General features: G+C 33.7%; 1 protein-coding gene across 2 annotated transcripts in view; it reads left to right on the top strand.

Moving 5' to 3' along the window:
* Window positions 1-20,944, top strand: part of ARL5A (ADP ribosylation factor like GTPase 5A) — a 26,051-nt gene extending 5,107 nt beyond the window's left edge. Inside the window, exons 2-8 of one of the 2 annotated variants that reach the window (XM_054562642.1) lie at window positions 2,556-2,664; window positions 2,833-2,863; window positions 3,396-3,456; window positions 4,490-4,637; window positions 6,394-6,477; window positions 11,313-11,464; window positions 14,202-20,944. In XM_054562642.1, the coding sequence (XP_054418617.1) occupies window positions 4,494-4,637; window positions 6,394-6,477; window positions 11,313-11,464; window positions 14,202-14,250 (429 nt within the window). In that variant the 5' untranslated portion in view covers window positions 2,556-2,664; window positions 2,833-2,863; window positions 3,396-3,456; window positions 4,490-4,493 and the 3' untranslated portion in view covers window positions 14,251-20,944. The remainder of the gene's footprint in view (window positions 1-2,555; window positions 2,665-2,832; window positions 2,864-3,395; window positions 3,457-4,489; window positions 4,638-6,393; window positions 6,478-11,312; window positions 11,465-14,201) is intronic. The other variant, XM_054562641.1, reaches the window with a different exon arrangement.

Below are 20,944 nucleotides of genomic sequence, written 5' to 3'. Positions count from 1 at the left end.
AAGGATTGTAACAGTCTATAGTTAATTGGCTTGTATGAGCAACTGGTAGAATGCCATGGCACAGATATTCTAAAAGAAAAATCATGCTAAGAGGTAAACTTGTAATGAATCATGTGTATCAAAGAATTGGAATAGCCAAAAAAATTTATTACATTTGCCCTTAATAACAATATGCATATTGTATTTTAGGTTCTGTGGGGTATTTGTTCTAAAGTACATTATAATACTTTTTGGCTACAAATTTATGTTTTGCATAAAATACTGTTCTTTCTTGGTAATATGTGGAATGGGCTGGGGTGGTAGAAAAGCCTAAGGAAGGTTAAAAAAATTTTTTTGATTTACTCCTGGCTGGTGTAGCTCAGGTGGTTCGAGCATTGTCCCATAGACTGAAAGGTCACGAGTTCGATTCCTAGTCAGGACACCTGCCTATGTTGTGGGTTCAGTCCCCAGTTGGGGCATGTAGGAGAAGGCAGCCAATCAGTGTTTCTCACTCTCTCTCCCCCTCCCCACTCCCTTCCTTTCCCCTTTCTTCATCTCTCTCTAAAAGAAATGAAAAAATGTCCTCTGCTGAGGATTTTTTTTTTAAGTTGACTTAAACATACTTTGTTTTATTGTGCTTTGCAGATTAACTGTTTTTTTTTACAAATTGAAGGCTTGTGACAACAACCTTGTGTTAAGCTATTGGTGCCATTTTTCCAACAGCATTTTCTCATTTTTTGTCTCTGGGTCACATTTTGGTGATTCTCGCAATACTTCAATGCTTTTTATTATTTTATTTGTTACGGTGATCTATGATCAGTGATCTTTGATGTTACTATTGTAATTATTTTGGGATGCAATGAACAGTGCCCGTCCTATAAGACAACAAACTCAATAAATGTTGTTCATGTTTTGACTGCTTTACCTGCTGGCCGTTCCCTCATCTCCATCTCCTCCAACCTCCCTAGTCCCTGAGACAATAATATTGAAATTAGGCCAGTTAATAACCCTACAATGGCCTCTACGTGTTCAAGTGAAAGGAAGAGTTGCACATCTCTCAGTTTAAATTAAAAGCTAGAAATGATTAAGCCTTCTGAGGAAGGCATGTTGAAAGCTGAGAAAGGCCCAAAGCTAGACCTTCTGCACCAGTCAGCCAAACTGTGAATGCAAATGGAAAATTCTTAAAAGAAATTAAAAGTGCTACTCTACTGAATACATGAATAAGGAAGTGGCAGAGCCTTATTGCCAATACGGAGAAAGTTTTAGTTGTCTGGATACTTCAAATCACCCACAGCATTCCCTTAAGCCAGAGCAAAGCCCTAACTCCCTTAAATTCTATATGAATTGAAGGGTGAGAGGTGAGGAAGCTGTAGAAGGAAAGCTTTAAGCTAGCGGAGGTTAGTTCATGAGATTTAAGGGAAGAAGCAGTTTCCATAACAGAAGTTAAAGGTGAAGTAGCAAGTACTAATGTCAAAGCTGTAGCAAGTTACCCGGAAGAACTAGGTTAGTTAATTAATGAAGATGGCTACAGTAAACAACAGATTTTCAATGTTGATGAAGCAGCCTTATATTTAAAAAGGATACCATTTAGGACTTTCAATAGCTAGAGAGAAGTCCATGCCTGGCTTTAAAGTTTCAAAGGACAGGCAGACTCTTGTTGGGGGCTAATGCAGCTGGTGACTTTCAGTTGAAGCCAGTGTTCATTTACCATTTCAAAGTCCTAGAACCCTTAAGAATTTTGCTAAATCTACTCTACTTCTTCCCTATAAACAACATGGTTTACTGAATATTTTAATCCTACTGGTGAGACCTACTGCTTTGAAAAGATTCCTTTCAAAATATTAGTGCTCACTGCAGCTTGTCACCCAAGAGCTTTGATGGAGATGTACAATGAGATAAATGTTGTTTTCTTGCCTGCTAACAAATTTCATTCTGTGGCCCATGGGTCAAGGACTAATTTCCACTTTCAAGTCTTACTTACGAAATACAGCTTGCAAGGTTATAGTTGCCACAGATAGTGATGTCTCTGGTGCATTTGGGCAAAGTAAGTTGAAAACTTTCTGGAAAGGATTCACCATTCAAGATGCCATTGAGAACATTTGTGGTTAATTGGAAGAGGCCAAAATACCACCATTTACAGGATTTGGAAGAAGTTTATTCCAACACTCATGGATGACTTTGAGGAGTTCAAGACTTCAGTGGAGGAAGTAACTGCAAATGTGGTGGAAACAGAGAACTAGAATTACAAGTGGAGCTAAAGGTGTGACTGAATTGCTGCAACCTCATAAATAATGGATGAAGAGTTGTTTCTTATGGATGAACAAAGAACGTGGGTTCTTGAGACAGAAGCTACTGGTAAAGATGCTGTGGAGAATATTGAAATGATAACAAAGGATTTAGAGTATTATCTGAATGTAGCTGATAAAATTGAGACAGGGTTTGAGGGGATTGACTCTAATTTTGAAAGAAGTTCTGTGGGTAAAGTGCTATCAAAAAGCATCGTATACTGCAAAGAAATTGTTCATGAAAGGAAGAGTCGATCCATGTGGCAAACTTTGTTATTGTCTTATTTTAAGAAATTGCCACAGCCACCCCAACCGTCAGCAACCACCGCCTTGATCAGTCAGCAGCCACCAACATCAAGGCAAGCAAAAAGATTACTACTCTCTGAAGGCTCAGATGATGGTTAGTATTTTTTAGCAGTAAAGTATTTTTTAATGTACATTGTTTTTTAAGACATAATTCTATTGTACACTTAATAGACTACAGTATAGTATAAACATAGCTTTTATATACACCGGGAAATTAAAAATTTGTGTGACTCACTTTATTGTAATATTCGCTTTATTGCAGTGGTCTGGAACAGAACATGCAATATTTTGAGGTATGCTTATATTAAAAAGTGTGAATAATCTAACCGTGTTTTGGGGAATAAACTGGCTTTTTAACATTGAGTTGGCATCTCTATCTTTGAGCCCATTCCACAATTATGTCTTAATTTGATAGTTTTCACTGTGTCCTACATGTTATATCTTAAAATTAGGAAGCTGTTCAAAACAGCCATTCATGCTTTATTGTAAAAACACATGAAAACTCAAATGGAGACAGGTCTCGAGAGGGAATGAATAAAGTTGGTAATGAATGTGGCTTGTAGGTGTTGAGGTGAGATGAAGAGATTGAAGATCTCTGGATTCCTCATTGGAATGTCCTTCAGAGAGATTTCAGGCTGCTCCACTGAAGCAGGTGGGGAAGGTGAGACTAATGACACACTTCTGCTAGTCTTGCCAGGATGTTCTTTTGAGTTCCAAGAAGGTTAAAGTGCCATGCACTGAGTTATGCCATTGCTGGAAAGAATGGATGAAACAATATTTAAAAATTTTGTTTTTAATTAATAAATTATTGGTGTTTTATTTCAGAGCACAAAGTTATCATTGTTGGACTGGATAATGCAGGGAAAACCACCATCCTTTACCAATTGTAAGTATTAACTGCTTTAACATTTTTATTTTATTGTTTTGTAGTTACTTTTTCTGTCTTGGTGATATTTGATTAATGAAAGCAATAAAAAAATTATATGGAATCTAAGTTAGTCTAAAAAGGCAGGTTGGCCATAAACCAGCTAATTTAAGCAACTGTTTCTAAAGAGTTGACATATATAAGACATTGAGCATGTTTTTCAAATGTTTTGCTTGTAGGAAGTAGAGAAATACGTGTTTATATAGTTTTCTGGAATGAATCTAGAGTATTGCAGATAGTCCACTTCCTAGTTCCACCTCAGTTTAAACCCTTAGCTCACTCTTAGGAGCTACTGGAAGAGGAATTGCAGTATAATGTATCTTGGGTTGGCCAAGAAGTTTGTTTAGTTTTTTTCTGTACAGTGGCTGTGGTAGTGCTTAGTTGTCTTTAACTTTATTTGTAACGACTTTTTTTAGATTGTATGGTGACAGCTCTCATATCAACATGCATTAAAAAAAACTTATCAAAATTGGTGAATTTTTGTGCAGCCATTTTAATATTGAAGATGGAATAAAATACACATTTTCAGTATATTATGCTTTATTATTTCAAGAAAAGTAAAAACACAACTGAATTGCAAAAAAAAAAAAAGATTTGTGCAATGTATGGAGAAGGTGCTGTGACCAACTGAACGTATCAGAAGTTGTTTGCAAAGTTTCTTGGTACTATTGACATTTTGGCAAAGTAATTCTTTGCTGTGGGGCCGTCTTATGCATTAGAAGATGTTTAGCAGCACCCCTGGCCTCTACCCACTAGAAGCCAATAGCGGAAGATAACCAACTACTCAAAATATCCAAATCATAAAGTTATTGGTGACAATGAAAAATGTATCTTTTATTTTATAGAAAAAACATAATGGACTTTTTGTCTAGCCCAAAGAAGGTCGTGCTGATTTATCCCTTGATTGAAAAATATTCAAATAATCAACTTCCTTGCTAATTGTGTTTATATTTGAACTTTTAATTGTAAATATATTTGAACTTTGTTTTTCCAGTTCTATGAATGAAGTTGTACATACATCCCCTACAATAGGAAGTAATGTAGAAGAGATAGTGATTAATAATACACGATTCCTAATGTGGGATATTGGTGGCCAAGAATCTCTCCGTTCTTCCTGGAACACTTACTATACTAACACAGAGGTAATCTTTCTTAATATACTAGAACTTCTTTGAGCAGAATGCTTGGGAAACACCTTCTAGATAGGAACTCTTAGAGTTAATTTTTTGGAATATCACAGTGTCTTAATGTAAGTGGAGTTTAAATATAGTGGTATCTTTGATTCCCTGTTTTGGGTCATTGTTCTATATATCCATTCTCATTGAATCTTTGCAGGGAGAATTGGTGATTGGTTGATTGGTCTGCGTGTGTATTGATCCCAGGACTTATCTTAAGTAGTTGTTTATATAATGAAGTCCATCTCACAGTTTGTAATTTCATTTCTTTTTTACTATTTATTTTTGTGTTTCAATCCTGACCAAAATTTTACTATGTATTTTCTTTAATGCAACACAATTGCTTATTAAACAATTTTTTTCTTTTGGTTATAATGCAGTGTAGACAAAACTATGTTTTTATTTATAAGTGCTATTTCCCAAGAGGAAATTTCAGACTGAGGACACTTTGGACCTTCATTGTATAGGCCTTGTAAATTGAAAGGCTGTGGCAGTTGTTTTTATACTGTTGATTATAAGTTAATAAAACTCCGAATGTATAAAAAGGCGAATATTGTCATTAAGACACAGTTAGTGACAACTAATGACCTGATCCCCTAACAGTCCATAACACATTTGGTCATGTTTTGGAGAGAAAGAAAGGTAGATATGGTTACCATTCCTAAATATAACACTGCAGGTATCAAATTCATGGCAACACTTTGAAAATTAATAGCTTTATTATATAAAATACCTTGGAGTAGAATGAGTCTTGCAGTAATAAAACCACATATCAGTAAGATGTCAAGTGAATGAAGAGGTAAAATAGTAGTTCTCTTATCCATCTACCTTATGGTTCATAACATCTGAAGAATAGAAAAGACTCTGAAAATTACAGTGATATATTCAGAAATGAAAAACTAGTTCTAAAAAAATAAATAGTGCATGTTAATAATAGGCAGTCAGAATTAACCTGGGCATCACACATGCCATCATAAAGTGTATCTGCTCCTGTTTGCCTTTTGGTGGGCATGAAGTTGAGGAAAGGGTACAGTGTAGCTCAGTCCTGTACAGCTCCTTTACAAGTCTTTCATTGCATTTTCTGATACCAGGATACCAGTCTTACCATCAGTTCAGGAAAGAGTTGTGCTTTCCAGTAGCAGGTGCCATTTATATATAAGGAAGGAAAGGCTTTACATATAGAGTTACTCTTGCAATTTGTTGATTTTTAAAAATTAATTTAACAGTCATGTTACTGTAGTCCCATACCCATACCCTTTTAGATTTCCAAATTGATAGTAATACATATTATCTTATCTAGAGGTAACTTAAAATTTAGGTATTTTTTCTTACTGACTTATAGTGTAAATATAGAGGATTATCATTGGAAATGAGATTTTAAAGTCTCACAGACACACATTAAGTCTTGATGTTAACTCATTTATTAGATTAATATGGATATGGTCCTTTTATATATTTTATATACTGGTTAAAATATTAGAAGAATATTCTAATAGAATGTTAGCATGTATTCTCTTTTTCTCCTGTGTTTCTCTGAAAATTTAGAAAATATATTTGAATTGGAAATTGATCAGACCTTTAGGCTTCATGATGTATGTAGTAGGTACCTCTGGTTTTCTACTAATACCATACCATAAGGTTCTAATTTATTGATAGCACTTTATAAATTCTACAAATATCAAATTATATAATCACTAATGATTTTTTTTTGTAATTATTTTAGTTTGTAATAGTTGTTGTGGACAGTACAGACAGAGAAAGGATTTCTGTAACTAGAGAAGAACTCTATAAAATGTTAGCCCATGAGGTAAGTAGGATTCTGGCAAAAGGTGTATTTGTGGGATATTTCTATCACATTTCTTCTTTCTACCTTCTCATGAGGATACTCTTTCATATTTTTAAACTATTTCTGCTTGCCATGCCTGCTTTATAATTTGACACCTTTCAAATTGAAATTTATCTGGAAGCAGCAGAAAGATTGTGGAATCATTCATCAAATTTTAGTTCATGTATCTCAGGTAAATTTAGTGTAGAAATTGTCCTTAGCAAAAATACCTAAATTGGCTTTTTAAAAACATTTTGAATAGATTAATTATGTAGAGGGTTATCACTGGAAATGAGATTTTAAAGTCTCACAGACACACAGCAAGTCTTGACTATAACTCAGTTACTAGGCTAATATTTAAATATTGTTGCTTTTAGGTTCCTCTGATACTGTCTTTTGACTAAACAAACCTATATGACAATCCACATTTTCTTAGTCCTTGATAAATATTACTGATAGCATAATTTAAAAATGGAATAAAATGAATAATATAGTCAATATGATATTAGTAACTATAAAATTATATAATACATACTATAGTGGCAATTGATTATATTTTTATGCTTTTTATTCCAAATGTAATAAACTAAATTATAGGTGGAAATAGAAAATGAATATTTAGATGTATATTATATATTTTTTATTTTAGTAGAATTTTAATAAAGTTTAAGAAAATAGGGATATCTTTGTAATAAAGTTATAGTTTAATATTAATTTGATGATTTACTTTTGAGAATCGCATTAAGAATTTTGGTATGTTTCAGGCAACTGTTCAAGACTTAAGGAAAGCTAATAAAGTGGTTATATAAATTGAAGTTCCTGTTTTCCTTTTGGTGATCATGCCCACCAAGATGCACTTTCCCTTTTTGAACTGATTCTTAAACCCCTTTGAGGGAATCGTTAAAAAATACATTGTGGCATTATGCATGCATTTAACAAGTTGCTATTATAGTTTGGGAAACAAGCTATGAAAAAGGCACAAAGCTAAGGATTTTTTTCATTTCTGCTTTGTACTTTACAAAAATGCAACATTTTTTCAGTTTATACCAAAGGGTGGTTTTGTGGTGTTCTCTGAAGACTTTGGAAAAAGAAAATTAAGACACACATATTTGTCTCACGTATATTTTTTTACTCTGTTAGCAGATAGCCTCCCTATTTGATTCTTACTCTAATTGTCCAATATGTAGCATGATCAGTGTATAAAGTAGCTGGTCTCAAAGTCACTGAATTTTACCTGCTGCGGGCATTAACTTGGGCAGGTCAATAAAATGCACCTGTTATGGATGAGTATACTGAAGCCCAGAGGTTTATGTGACTTTACCAGCTTTTTAAAAGCCAGATTTGAATTGAGGCGTTCTTATCATTCTGGATCCTTGACAGGGATGGGTGGGAGGTGGGGTCAGTGTAGGGGGACAACTCCAACGATAAATAGGGCCTGGTTGGAAAGTGAAAGGAAACTGAATGAGGAGATTCCTGAGAGGAAAGGAATTACAAATGAAGGTGGGAACTACAGTAGGTCACAAAAAAGGGTCAAGAAGAGCCAAATAGAGTTCTGGAGGGAAACAAATAGACCAAAGAACAAGAATGTATTAATGACAAACAAATTTTGACATGGAGTCAGTCAGATGTTTTGTGTATACCACAATACCAACAAAATCTTATCATCACTGATGATTCTCTAAAAGTATTACTAACTACAAAACTCTAAAATGTTTGTAAGTATTAATGGAAGCTTCATCTTAAATGAAGTACAAAACTTTGGAGCTCATGAATTTTAAAATAATTCCAAACATAAAAGAACAGATGAAATTTTGTTCAGAATGACTCAACTTCTAAGAATTACCTTCACAAATGTAGTTTTGAGGAACAAATTGACAACTACATATGGCATATAGAAGATGCTAAGTAAATATATCTTGCATGTGCTATTATTCATCTTCTTGACTAAACTAAAATATAATTTTAAACTCTTAAGACCAGAAACCTGTAATAAGTAGCAGAAAGTTTTTCCAAGTGTTTAAAATGGCTGATGTACAAAAGATCACCACTGTTCACCTTGAACTTTGACCTCTTGTTAAATTAGGTTGATGAACTGCCTTTATGCAATATAACTTTTTTTTTTACTATTATCATAATGCCTAATTGGTTCCAAGGTATTGAATAAAAAGTAAAGAACTCTTTTGTTTCCTCTGTTCTGAAATAGTTAAAAATAGGTAAAATGTCTGTTTTCTTTTTTAATCAAAAACCCCAATAAAAAAGTTAGAGCCTATGAGGTCTAGAAAGATTATATTCAATATGGGGGAGAGGGAGTTGGAAACCTTTCAATAAAAAGCTATTTCTTACACTTTTCAAATTGTAGTCCAGAGGCTGGCTTCTTTAAATAATTTAATCACTAAAAGTGAGGAATATAGATATTTATAAATAAGATAGAATAACTTAATGTTTCCCAACTTGTGCCAAGTATTTCTGTTGTTGAAATTTTGTTCTTTAAATGTGCCAGCATTAGCAATCCTGACCTATATAAAAGATTTCAACAGACACTGTCAAGAGATATTGAAACCTGGAAGATAAGAAGAGAGGAATTAAATCCATGGAAAGTCTACCTACTCAGTGATTAGGCCACATATCAACTATTAATACTGTTCCATCTCTGCTTAGGATAAGAGAAAAAAATGCCTATATCCTCATCCTTAATAATTTGAATACACACACACACACACACACACACACGTTACAGCCCATCCGTTCAGATATTTGCCTTTTATATAAATAGGTAAACTGAACTATAGGTGAAACAAATTGAATGTGAAATCTTAAAAGCATTCTAGAGCTGTGATACTCAACCTTTTTCATCTCATGGCACACAAAGTAACTACTAAAATTCTGTAGCACAGCAAAAAACACATTTTATGCCGATCTGACAAAAAAATATATAGGTGTGATTTTGACTCATTCACACCAGATGGCTATTGTTGTGTTGTCTGTTGTCATTTTTTAAATTTGGCAACCCAAGGGAAAAGAGGTCAGTGCCCTTGACTAAATAATCAGGTACTGCATGTTGCAAATTCTTGCGGCACACCATTGGGCCTCTTGCTGCACACAAGTTTAAAATTGGCTGTTGTAAAGTAGTTTTCCCTGATTGTGCTATTCAGGCAGCTCCCATGAACTGTAGCACCATAGCTGCTGTCCTGCAGAGGGCACTGTAACTGAAAGTCAGTCTCCATTGTTACAAGAAACTTGTTACCTAGTCTTTTTACCACTCATATTGTTTTTTTGCATCAGAAGGAATCAAAGAAGTCAATGAAAGTTTTACCAAGTAAAATAATGTGAAGCAATGTCAGTTTGTGCTTACTGAAGACTTTTCTGCCTCAAGCACATATGCACATGGTTGAAACCAAAGTATCCCACTAAAATCTCTAAGAAGAAGAAAGGTGGCATTCAACACAGTTGAGAAAACTTGCAAGCATAGCACCAAAACCACAATGTCTCAATATATAAATATGAAGAATTTCATGAAAGTGTAATCCACTGAGTATATCTGTCATGGATTCTTAGCTCATGATCTATGAATGGACTTTAGGTTGTCTTTGCATATATAGATATGTGCACTTTTATGAGGAAAAGATCTATAACTTTCAGTAGATTATCGGGGAAGTTCCTGACTGTAAAATGGTTGGGGGAGGGGAGAGGGTAATAGAGTCAAAGGAGACTAAGACCCTTGGTCTGTGTTCTGAATAAAATATACTGGTCATTTTGGGCTATGCACATGTAATCCTAATTTTCAGGGCAGTACGTGAACTAACATTTGTTGAACAGTCACCAAAAGCCAGATACTAAAGTGAGTGCTTTAAATATAGTACTTCATTCATTTATTTAAAGAACATTCGTAAGATGTAGGTGGTGATCGCAGCATTTTACAGATGAGTGGCAGCTGCTATAATGGGAAGATCTCAGCTCAAGCCAGGTCCTATTATTGAGTAGCTGTATGACCTTGTATGAGTTACTTACATCTGAGGCTTAGTTTCCTCATCTGTAAAATGGAAATAGTAAAGCCTACCTTATAACAATCTTGTGAGGATTAAAGAGATTTTTAGTTAGAAAAAGGTTACTATGATGGGTGGCTTGCTCAGGTTGGATACTCAATAAATGTTGGTAATGAGGGACAAATTCAGAAAGGTTAAAGAACTTGCCTCAGAGTCAAAGAACAGAAGTGGTAGAACTTACTATCTAATTGGGAAATTTGATAAGTTTAATGCCAATCCCAGGTGGCCCTATCAAATATTCAAATCTAAGAAATCCTCATGGACAAAGACAGGGGAACTAGGTCTCAAAAGACAAATAGGATTGGTTTAGGATAGTGCCACTCAACTGAGAATTAAGCCCTAATACTCTAGGGCATGCATTGTATATAATGAATTAGTTTTAGCTTTAGGTATAGATAACTACACCTCAAGTATAGATTACAGCAGAATTTTGAAAAGCTTTTGAGTGCCATGCTAAAGAATAGTTCTTAGGTAGCCATAGACATCTAGTAGTTACGTATTTGAAGACATGACTATTTGTTAAATATAGCACTTAGCACCATAAATGTAATCTAGGACTATAAGAAATATGTGAATCCATAAAAGCATAGATTGATTTATTTAAAATGTGTTCAGTGTGAAGGTTACCGTCTTATCAGTTTAGAGCTATGAGATGCTTTTATCAAGTAGTTGAGAAATTCTAAGTTAAAAGATTATCAAAACATACTCTGTTCATAAAGTTGGAAAATCTCTGGAAAAATGCACTGGCCCTTACGGTTTTATTTGCTTTTATAGGATCTAAGGAAAGCTGGATTGCTGATTTTTGCTAATAAACAAGATGTTAAAGAATGCATGACTGTAGCAGAAATCTCCCAGTTTCTGAAACTAACTTCCATTAAAGATCATCAATGGCATATCCAGGCATGCTGTGCTCTTACTGGCGAGGGGTAAGAAGTCTTCCTCATGGATAATGTGTCTTCCTCATGGAATACAAGTTTCTGCTTAAAATTAAATGTTGAGGTTACCGTGTACAGAATGTTATAAAGGAGAGATGTAAGATATACACGATATCTACAATGAGACAGTTTTTAATTAGGTTCTGTAAAGAATAAAACACACGACATACACATAAACATACTGAACTAGTATGTGAGCATGTAGACAATAGTTGATGTAGGAAGTCAGAGAAATTAGAATGTCATGGAGATCAGGAGAGGTCAGAAACAGCTCTTATGGTGGTGGGGCTTTCACTCTAAGAAGGGAACTAACAGTTGCTGAGTCTGTCCTGTGTCTTGAGTGTTTTCTTTACAGTGTATCATATATTCCTAATAATCCTGTAGACCAATTGTTTTTAATTCACACTTTATGCATAAAGAAGTTGAAATAGGAGAGGATTCATGTGTGAGACTAGTTTGGATATACTCACTTTGCCACTGGTCTTGTCAGGAGTGTGTTGTTGCACTTGAAAAAAAGAGTTAGAATTGGTGAGTGTGGCATGAGGATCCTTGGTTCTGGAAAGAAACATAGGTGCCTGTAGTAGAATTTTGCCTTAGTCTAATCCCAGAGATGAAAGGATTTCAAGAAGGAAGTGGTTGTCCGCATTGTTAAATGTAAGGTCAGTGACCAGAAAGATGGAGAGAGCGTAATTAGAAGAGATGGAATAGAAGTTAGAAATAGGATAAAAAGATAAAAGGCTGAGCAGGCTAAATAATGTTTTTTTGAAGGTTATTATCCAAAATGTGATAGATCTGCATGTATTTAAAAGCAAAGAAAAAAAGAATTAAATTTTGGATGAAGGATTCTAGAATTCTTAAATTTGGATTTGTGGTTCCTTGGGTGTTAGGAAAGGGCAGAAGCTTGGAGTACTGATACAGTTTCAATGACTCACTGATTCACCTTTTACCATGGTTTTGAAAGGAAGCGAATTTCTCCCATGTCATCTAACTCATCTATTTATGCCCCAAGCTTCTGCCCGTTCCTAACCCCAGAAGAAGAACCTTACCCCAAAATTAAGACCTCTCTTTAGAATCTCTTATGTATGTACCTTTTAAAAACAAAGAAAAAAAATTAAATTGGAGATGAAGTTGAAACTTAGTGAAATAGAAGACACTATTACCTAATTAAAGACATTTGGAGAGCTTAATTAGAACCTCTAAAAGGCAAATCTGTTCATGTAAAGAAAAAAAAATCACAGATAATACCAATTGTCCACATATTCATTAAGTGAAAATGTCACGTTTCTTTGTTAATATATGTCAAGATATATATATATATATCTCTATATATATATCTCTTTATACATATTATCTTTATGAAAGGACTTTAAGCAGAAGCACTTACTGTATTACTAAATTTGACAACAAAAACAAATCATCTAGGACTGATAAAATATTTAACTTACTTTGAGAAATTGTGTAGAGAATATATCATTGGTTAGAATGGATGTGAACTCTGGCAGTTTCATTTTTGAAGGAGGACATCAATAGCTGTTGGTATCTTTTCAATTTTTGGTGTACGTGAGCTTCCATTTGCAGCAGTCAGCAAGTGGAAATATCTGATTCTGGAGGACATGTTTCCCTTCGGTAGTCTGGCCACCTCAGTCTAAATTCTTGGTTTTAGCACTGGTCGGCATTTTGACTCTCATCTCTGTCATTTGCTAACCTCCCTGTAAGCCCAGGATTCCTCTCCTGTGGGAACGGTTCTAATCTCAGTATTGGGAAGAAATATTAAGATAATGGCTATTAAGTGCATAGCACCATATGGGCCAACACCAAAACAATCATTTATTTACCCCTTTATCTTTTTTCTAATTCTATCTTTTATATTGTTAAACTCATACTTACACAAAAATCTGGGTTTTTGTAGTTCCTTATATCTGTAAAAGTGCCTCATAGGTTGTAGTTAATGTTTCATAACACTTGTTTGCTTTGTGCAACATGATACAACCATTTCCCTCTTGCTAAACATTTATTTTCCTTTAACACAATGAATGTCTCTTTATATATTTTAGATTATGCTCAATTACCTGTTGTCCAGCAAAAACTGATGTTAGCAATATGAGATTTTACTTTCTTTAAAAAATTTTAACATATAGATGTAGCAGACATATTATGTATATACTTCGTTGTAACAGCTCTACTATATATTTAATATCCTGCCATTTTTATTTATTTAGATCATGGGCATTTTATCATATTGTAAAATAGTCTTTGAAAGGAAGTTTTTAATATTTCATCATACGGATGTTCCATAATTTGTTAAATTTTTTTCTATTTCTAGACATTTAAATTCTACTTTTTCCTATTAAAAATGCTTTGATGAACAGTCTCATACATAAATCCATCTTTATGCCTTTTTTTTAGGATATATTTCTAGAAGTAGAAAAGGTAGAGAGAATATTGATATTTTAAATACCAATATGTATTGGTAAATTACTTTCCATGGGCACTTAATATAGTCACTGAGCTTTTATGTGTCAGTGTTCTAGGCATTAGAGACAAAACAGACAAAAAAGCACAGATGTACTATGTGTGGGAGTGCAGCTTCACCACAACAGGGTGAACATTGTACATTACTGATTTTTTACTCTTTGCTGTTTTGGTGAATGAAAAATATCTTGTTTTAGTTTTCTGTTTATAGCTTTTCAGTTGAGAATTTAATCAAATTATTTTATCTTCTACATAGATTATGCCAAGGACTTGAGTGGATGATGTCACGACTTAAGATTAGATGATCTCTACTGACCTCTTCTCACAGACTTTGTGTAACGAAGTGCTGGACTTTACCTGAAAGCTGCAAAAATTAATGGTTCAGATATATTTATAGCAAACTGATTTAAACTTTTTCTATAAGAAGAAAAATTAAGACCACTTATTTGAAAATGAAGATGAAGTCTCACCTTCCTATTGCTTTCTCATTAGTTTTCTTCCAAAGCAAGGTCTTAAAGCTGTGATCAACATTTTTCTCATAATGAATCCTCTCAGGACGTTGTGTAGCCTGTGGTAAGTAGAAAGGGAGAGGAAGACATTTTTAACTTTAAGAGCTTTATTCTCAGTATAACCCTTCTTAGTTGAATGTTGTTCTCTTCTTGTTCCATTAAGTCAAAGTACAAATCAGCACAGATATTCAGTTTCCAATATTTTAAAATGTAATGTTACTTATGAAAAGTATTTTTTCATAATCTTGTGTATGTATCGTATATATATATACCTCAACTTCAGGTTAATGGTTTTGATTTATGTTCTAAAGAAAAGTGAATAACAAAAATTAATAAGATTCTTAATTATAACAATGAGATGAGTGCTGGCATTGGTTTAAGTGCCAATCTGTACTTTTCCCCTATGTACTCTGTATTGTACTAACCCTAACCCAAAAATCATTGAGCTGCTCTTTAAAAAAAAAAGAAAAAACGTTTGACATTGTGGACGTATTTTTTTTCTTGTTGTTGATCAAATTGCATACATGGAAACATGTAATCCAAGGAGTACTATATCTATCAAATTCTTGGCTTAGTATTACCAATGGGAACAGTTGCACATTGAGCAGTTCCCTTTATTAGACCTTATGCCATCTAAATTACTGAGTAAATTATTAATCCATTAATCAGTCGTTCGTTGTGATTAAAATTACCAATGACTTTATTTCAGTGTTAATTGAGAACTGTTGTGTGAAATCTCTATCCAGAGAAGTGTTGCCTTATAAATACAATTAAATAATTTACCTAGATTCTTCTAAATTATATGTCAGGCATTTAAAGTGAACTTGAAATGAGAAGTTAAACATATTTCCAAACAACAGAATAATTTATTACTTTGAAAAATGTTCATTTCTTAACTCTTGAAGTAGTTTGAGATTTTTCATTTCTGTTTTCTTTTATCGCATACCATGTGAATGTATTGTTTGATAATTATAAAATACAAATTTTTTTAACGCTTTTAAGAATTTGGTTTAAAAGTTGATCAGCAAAATGCATTATTTTTCTGAAGAATTAACTTGACCCAAAAGACCTTCTATGTTCATGTAAGTTTTTTTTTCCCCAATATCTGAAACTCAAAGGTATTTCTGTTGTGACTGTAAACAAACTTACCTAACTAAATGTATTAAAACATATTCTTGGGTATATATAGGGTACTCATTCCTAGAAAACCTGAATGCTAGCCCAAACTGGCATGTTTTAGAATATTCAAGAAAAAAATAATTACTTTTATTGTAATACCAGCCGTTTAGATTTCATGAAGATTTTAATGAGGAATCGTAATATATACTATAAGCATTGACAAAACTTTAAAAGTTCCTTTCTACCAAATTAAAGTACTTAATATCTAAGGCTAAGTCGAGCATGGAAGATCAGTGTTTAAACATTGGGTGTTTATGTTATAGTATAATGTTCAAAATGCAAGCATAACTTTTTTTTTTTGGTCAACTTCTATAAAAGTAAATCCTAAATTACTAGGCTTTACTTGTTCATATATTCTCATACTTTTTTCAAATCACTATAAGGAATTATTATATATTAAAAACTACCTTAAAAACCCAAATGTATGTTGTAGGTATTGCAGTTTCATTAAAGAAAAATAGTCTGTACGGTAGCCAAGCAAATCCACATCTTTTATCCTTTCTGTTTTTTTAGTTTGAATAATCTCAGTTCAGTCTATTGGATTGCTGCTACATCAGTTCAACAATACACCAGCACATTCCCTTGTCATCAGTGTGGTGGCTAAAATTAATTCTAATTGGAAGTTTAAAGTGTATACTACATTGTTGCAGTTGGTTGTAGTGTAGTAGATTATCGACATAGCATCATGAGAAGGCATGAAATCTTATACCACATTTGCAAAGCATGATTTTTTTTTTTTTTTGGTTATATTCCATTGTGTTACTTATATACTTATGCATACAACCAAAATTACAATCAGGAAAATTATTTAAGTTTGTGTATGAAAATGCATCAAAATCATTTTAACAGTGTTACTTCCAAATAAGATGGAGAGCCTCATGAATAGTCATATTGGCAATTTATATGTAGCTTAAGTGGACTTAAGCAAAGGGCAATACTTTTGGTTTTTTAATATGCTACTTTTGGATGTAAACAAAACATCTTATTTGGGGTCAGGCTCAACTTTGAAAAGAACCAAGTTTCATATCTCTGTACATGCGGCTGGATTTAAATATCTGGTGTTTGATACTAATTTTGAAAATTGTATAACTTCTCTTGATATCTTGGTGAAAGTAACCATATGCTATCTAAGCATTTAAATATGTTGAATTTTGTCATAATAGCATTTATAAAATATGTCTTACACAGCATGTTGAGGATTCTTGTTTGAAATTTTCAGTTCTTTCTATTTTCTTTGGCTCTCACGATGGGCAAAGAATACAGTGAAGGCAGGGAGTTTGAGTGAGAGGGGAAAGTCGGTAGGGAATTATGATATTTTGCCTTAAGAATAAAAAAGTGCTTTAAGCACTACTGATTGGCATTTTTAATGCAGGTAGTTAAAGTGGTTTTTAGAAGTGTGGCATGAAGCAGAAGAGTTTCTGTTTTCTGGCTTTAAGAAGTGCCTAGTAGGTGGTTACAGTGAGATCATAGAGAAGGACAGGGCACCTGAGGAGAGTCAGGTAGTCCCAGAAATGTTCTTTTTTGGCTGAGTGTATAGTATTAAGATGCCTAGAAATGGGATTCTATTATACCCTCTCTTATAGGCACTTTACATTTATTGCTGTGACTACAGCAACCACATGAGTACAGGCAACCTCAAAATCTGTTTATATTAGTGTAAATAGAAAACTGTAGACAATTTTCTAGTTTTCTCTGCAGGCATTTTTGGGAATATATCTGTAGTGTGTTCTACTTTGTATACAGGGGATAACAGCACATCCCAGATTATCTGTGGACTTTGGGGTCATCGTCTCTCAATTGCCCAGTTGTATCTTGGCATCAGTCCATCTTTCAGGGTTGGGTAGAGACAGAATTTCTTTGCATGACTTGACTTTCATCCCTCCCACTGTCTAAATATAATCCGGAACTTCTTGCCTCAGGATCAGCTTTCCCATAGCTCAGCCATCCCTTGCTCTCCTGTATCTTTATTCACCAACCGTGAAGATATGTTATCTCTGTCCTGGAGGTATTCTAAACTGTGCCTGTATCTACTGTTCCCCAAACCACTGGTTTTTAAGTAGGTTTGCTAGTTCTTTGCTGTCTTCCCACCACGGACTTGATTCATTGATTTGTACTTTGCTCATTAGAGAGTATGGTCAGAGTTGTTGACTACATCAAGACTGGCTTGCTGTGTATGCAGCATACAGATACCATAGAGTTCTTTAAATTCTACTGTATTTACCATATTAATGCCTCTTAATTTTAGCTTTTCATGCTGAAAAGCAGATTCAGAAAGATAAGAAAACAATCTAAACTCTGCCAGCTCCTTCAGCTAAAAAGTTAAGATATGGAAAGAATTACATTATATGAGTATTATCTTCCCGTTTCCAAGTTTCCAAAAATTGGTTACACTTTGGAGGGTACCAGTACAAATAATCTCAGTTGAAGAAAGGTGTCAAACCAAATTTATATATAGTACCTAACCTGAAGTCATATTTACCTCCTTAAAACCATAGACCACATTCCATTTTTTTTCCTTGTGTTTACTTAAAGAAAAAAGATAAACATTAGTTTTCTAAAGGAATTAGTAATGAAAAGTGTATCTTTACAAAATAAACCTGTTGAAATGGGCTTTGAAAGATAATAAAAACAAAAAAACTGTCTTGTGCGGACTCTGTAGATGCAGACATAATATAGAAAATACTTAAGTTCCACTTACACAAAAATAAAGCTTCGATGTCATGCTCCCTCAAAGAATGTATGATAACTTTAAGATCATAATGGTGGAGCGCAGCCAAGACGGGCGATTTAAAAACTTTGGATGCTAAAAAGTAACTACTTCTATTAAATCCTAAAATGGTGTGTGGAATTGTAAAGAAGTTGTACCAGGATGCAATTGGGTTAATTATGCAATATTTCTTATCTAGCCCTGTATACTCTAAAAACTAAAGCTTCAGTCTTTATGCCCTTGCCTGCTGGATAGTTCTTTGGTAGAAAAATCCCATGGTCTGTACTCAAGAAGTGCCTAAAATTGATTGATGTTGATTTGTAAGTCCTCTAATAAATTATATGTGTATTCTATGGTATTATATGTGCTTGTCTTACTGATGACACAGCCCTGTGAGTTTCTAACTCTCAGTTTGTGCTTTTTTTGAGTAAAAGGCCTTGAAATTGAAAATACCTATCATAACCCTGAACAAACCAGTTTAAGGAAACACGAGTGAAACCATTTTCTCTTTTTCCTAACGCAAATATTCTCTGACCCTGATGTTAGTCAATGCAGGGATGAGGAAGCTGAACTCTGTTTCTGTTTTAAAAAATAGTTTTAACAAATAGTTTTAACACGCTGAAAATTATATCGTATGTTGTAAAATCTTAGTAAAACTTTGTTGCTTGTGTAAGTATAGCCTCTAAATTCTCGTACTTAGTGGTTAGGAATTTTGAGTCAAACTTGTCATTTAGATTTTGAGACATCTTGTGTGTGCATGCCAAAATCCTTCCTCTTTGTTTAGAATCCACTTAGAAACCAAAATATTTCATACAACCTTTTATGTTTTTTATATATTGTTTCTGTTTCTTTTTTCTTTCTTTTCTTTTTTTTTTTTAACCACAGAGCGTGACTGTAAACTCTTAAGGGCAAAGGCTTGGCTGTATTTTCAGTGACTTACAATTACATTATGTTCATATTTTAAATCAGCCTGCATGGAAAAATGCAATGTGTATGTGATTTTAAATTATTGTAACATATACTCTTCCCCAAAACTTCTCACATTGATGATATGCAGAATTCCTCTGGTTATTTTTGCTTGAAACTATTTCTTTAGGTTAAAATAGCCTTTTCTTACATTAGCCCCTGTATGGTTCCTTGAGATGAGGTAATACCTGCAAAGTACTTCTAAAGATATTTTCTGGGTTAATGTTCAAGATAACACACTGAAGAAGAAGCTGCAATTATGTCTAGTGAGGGCTTCTTTTGGTTGTTAGAGATGAAAAAATGTATACTAATTTGATTTGTACTTAAAATATATTTTACTCATTATATTGATTTTAAATATGACAAATTCGTGTAGGTATTAATCTTCCTTGCTTATTGTATTTTCCTAGTGAAATCTAGATGAAAATGTATTCTAACTAGCTTTTGTGTAACTTCTCCAGAGATGAGCTCTATGTATATTGACATAATTAAAACAACATTTAATACAACAAAGTAGGAACCCTTTTGAAAATTTTTAGATTTGTTGTATTGGAATTTCTAATATGATAAAAGGTTTTGATTCAAGCTTTGTAAGCAAGATGAGGCAGAAAATTTATCTTAGCTCTTTATCATTTTATGAACTTGTATTTCTCTGTATGCTGGGAAGGTTTTACACTCAAGGAATATTGCTAAAGTGACGACCTAAGAATACTTGGGTACTTCCATACTTCATCAGTGCTGATATGTTAGATACCTAGGGATATAATGCTTCAGGGCCTTCTTGATAAGACAACTTCATGGGTGATAGGGGGACATTTGTGTTTGTTCTCAGGGTGGGAGGGAGTGGCAGATTGGAGTAGGGACCTCTCCGTTGGTACAGCAGTACAATCAGTTCTTTGCAAATGCGTTACTTCATTATGCTTGTAACAACGTTCTTGTGTCCATCCATAACTTACTGAAATGTTAAGCTACAGAAATGTAAGGCGTTGGGTCAGTTGGCCAGTAGTTTATAATGAAATAAAGGAATAATGTCAAGATATGTTTGGGTAGGGGGGTAGATGACAAGTAAGATTATACTGGTGAATTTCTTTGTGTAATATGTACATTAACTTTTTTTTAAGTTGCATGTTAACCTGGGATAAAGTGTTGTCTCTACTTTATGCTTTACTGAGTAAAAAGAAAAAAATGAGTTAAATTGTTACCCTGTTATGTACTATTACATATACCTTTTCTTTTAGAAAGGGCTAATTATAATTATTATTCACACGTCTATGTTGTCAGTGTTTTTATTCTGGCTTATTCTTTGAGTGTGTGCAGACTTGGTGACGTTAGTTCTATTGTATTAACTGTTCAGGGCTGGGAACTGCCAGGCACTTGCAAAGGTATGACAGTTGCATTATGCGAATGCAAAAAAGGATCGTTCTCATCTTCTCTAGGAACAGTTTATGTAACTTAGTCAATTAATAGAAGAGTATTCTTTTACATAGGGAAATTTGAATTAGACGTGAATTTGATATATAGGGACCAGTTTGTGTGATTAATTTATTTGTCTTAAAAAGTGAGGAAAGTTGAGTCATTTAAAGTGAATATTATTAAAATGAACATTCCTAAGAATGGTTGATAGTAAACAAAAGAAAA

Source organism: Pteronotus mesoamericanus, unplaced genomic scaffold (assembly GCF_021234165.1).
Source record: "Pteronotus mesoamericanus isolate MK-2021 breed Mesoamerican mustached bat unplaced genomic scaffold, CSHL_Meso_final scaffold_651, whole genome shotgun sequence".
In the NCBI taxonomy this organism is placed as follows: Eukaryota; Metazoa; Chordata; class Mammalia; order Chiroptera; family Mormoopidae; genus Pteronotus; species Pteronotus mesoamericanus.
Note: the sequence above shows the minus strand (reverse complement) of the source record. Positions and strands in the feature narration are given on the sequence as shown.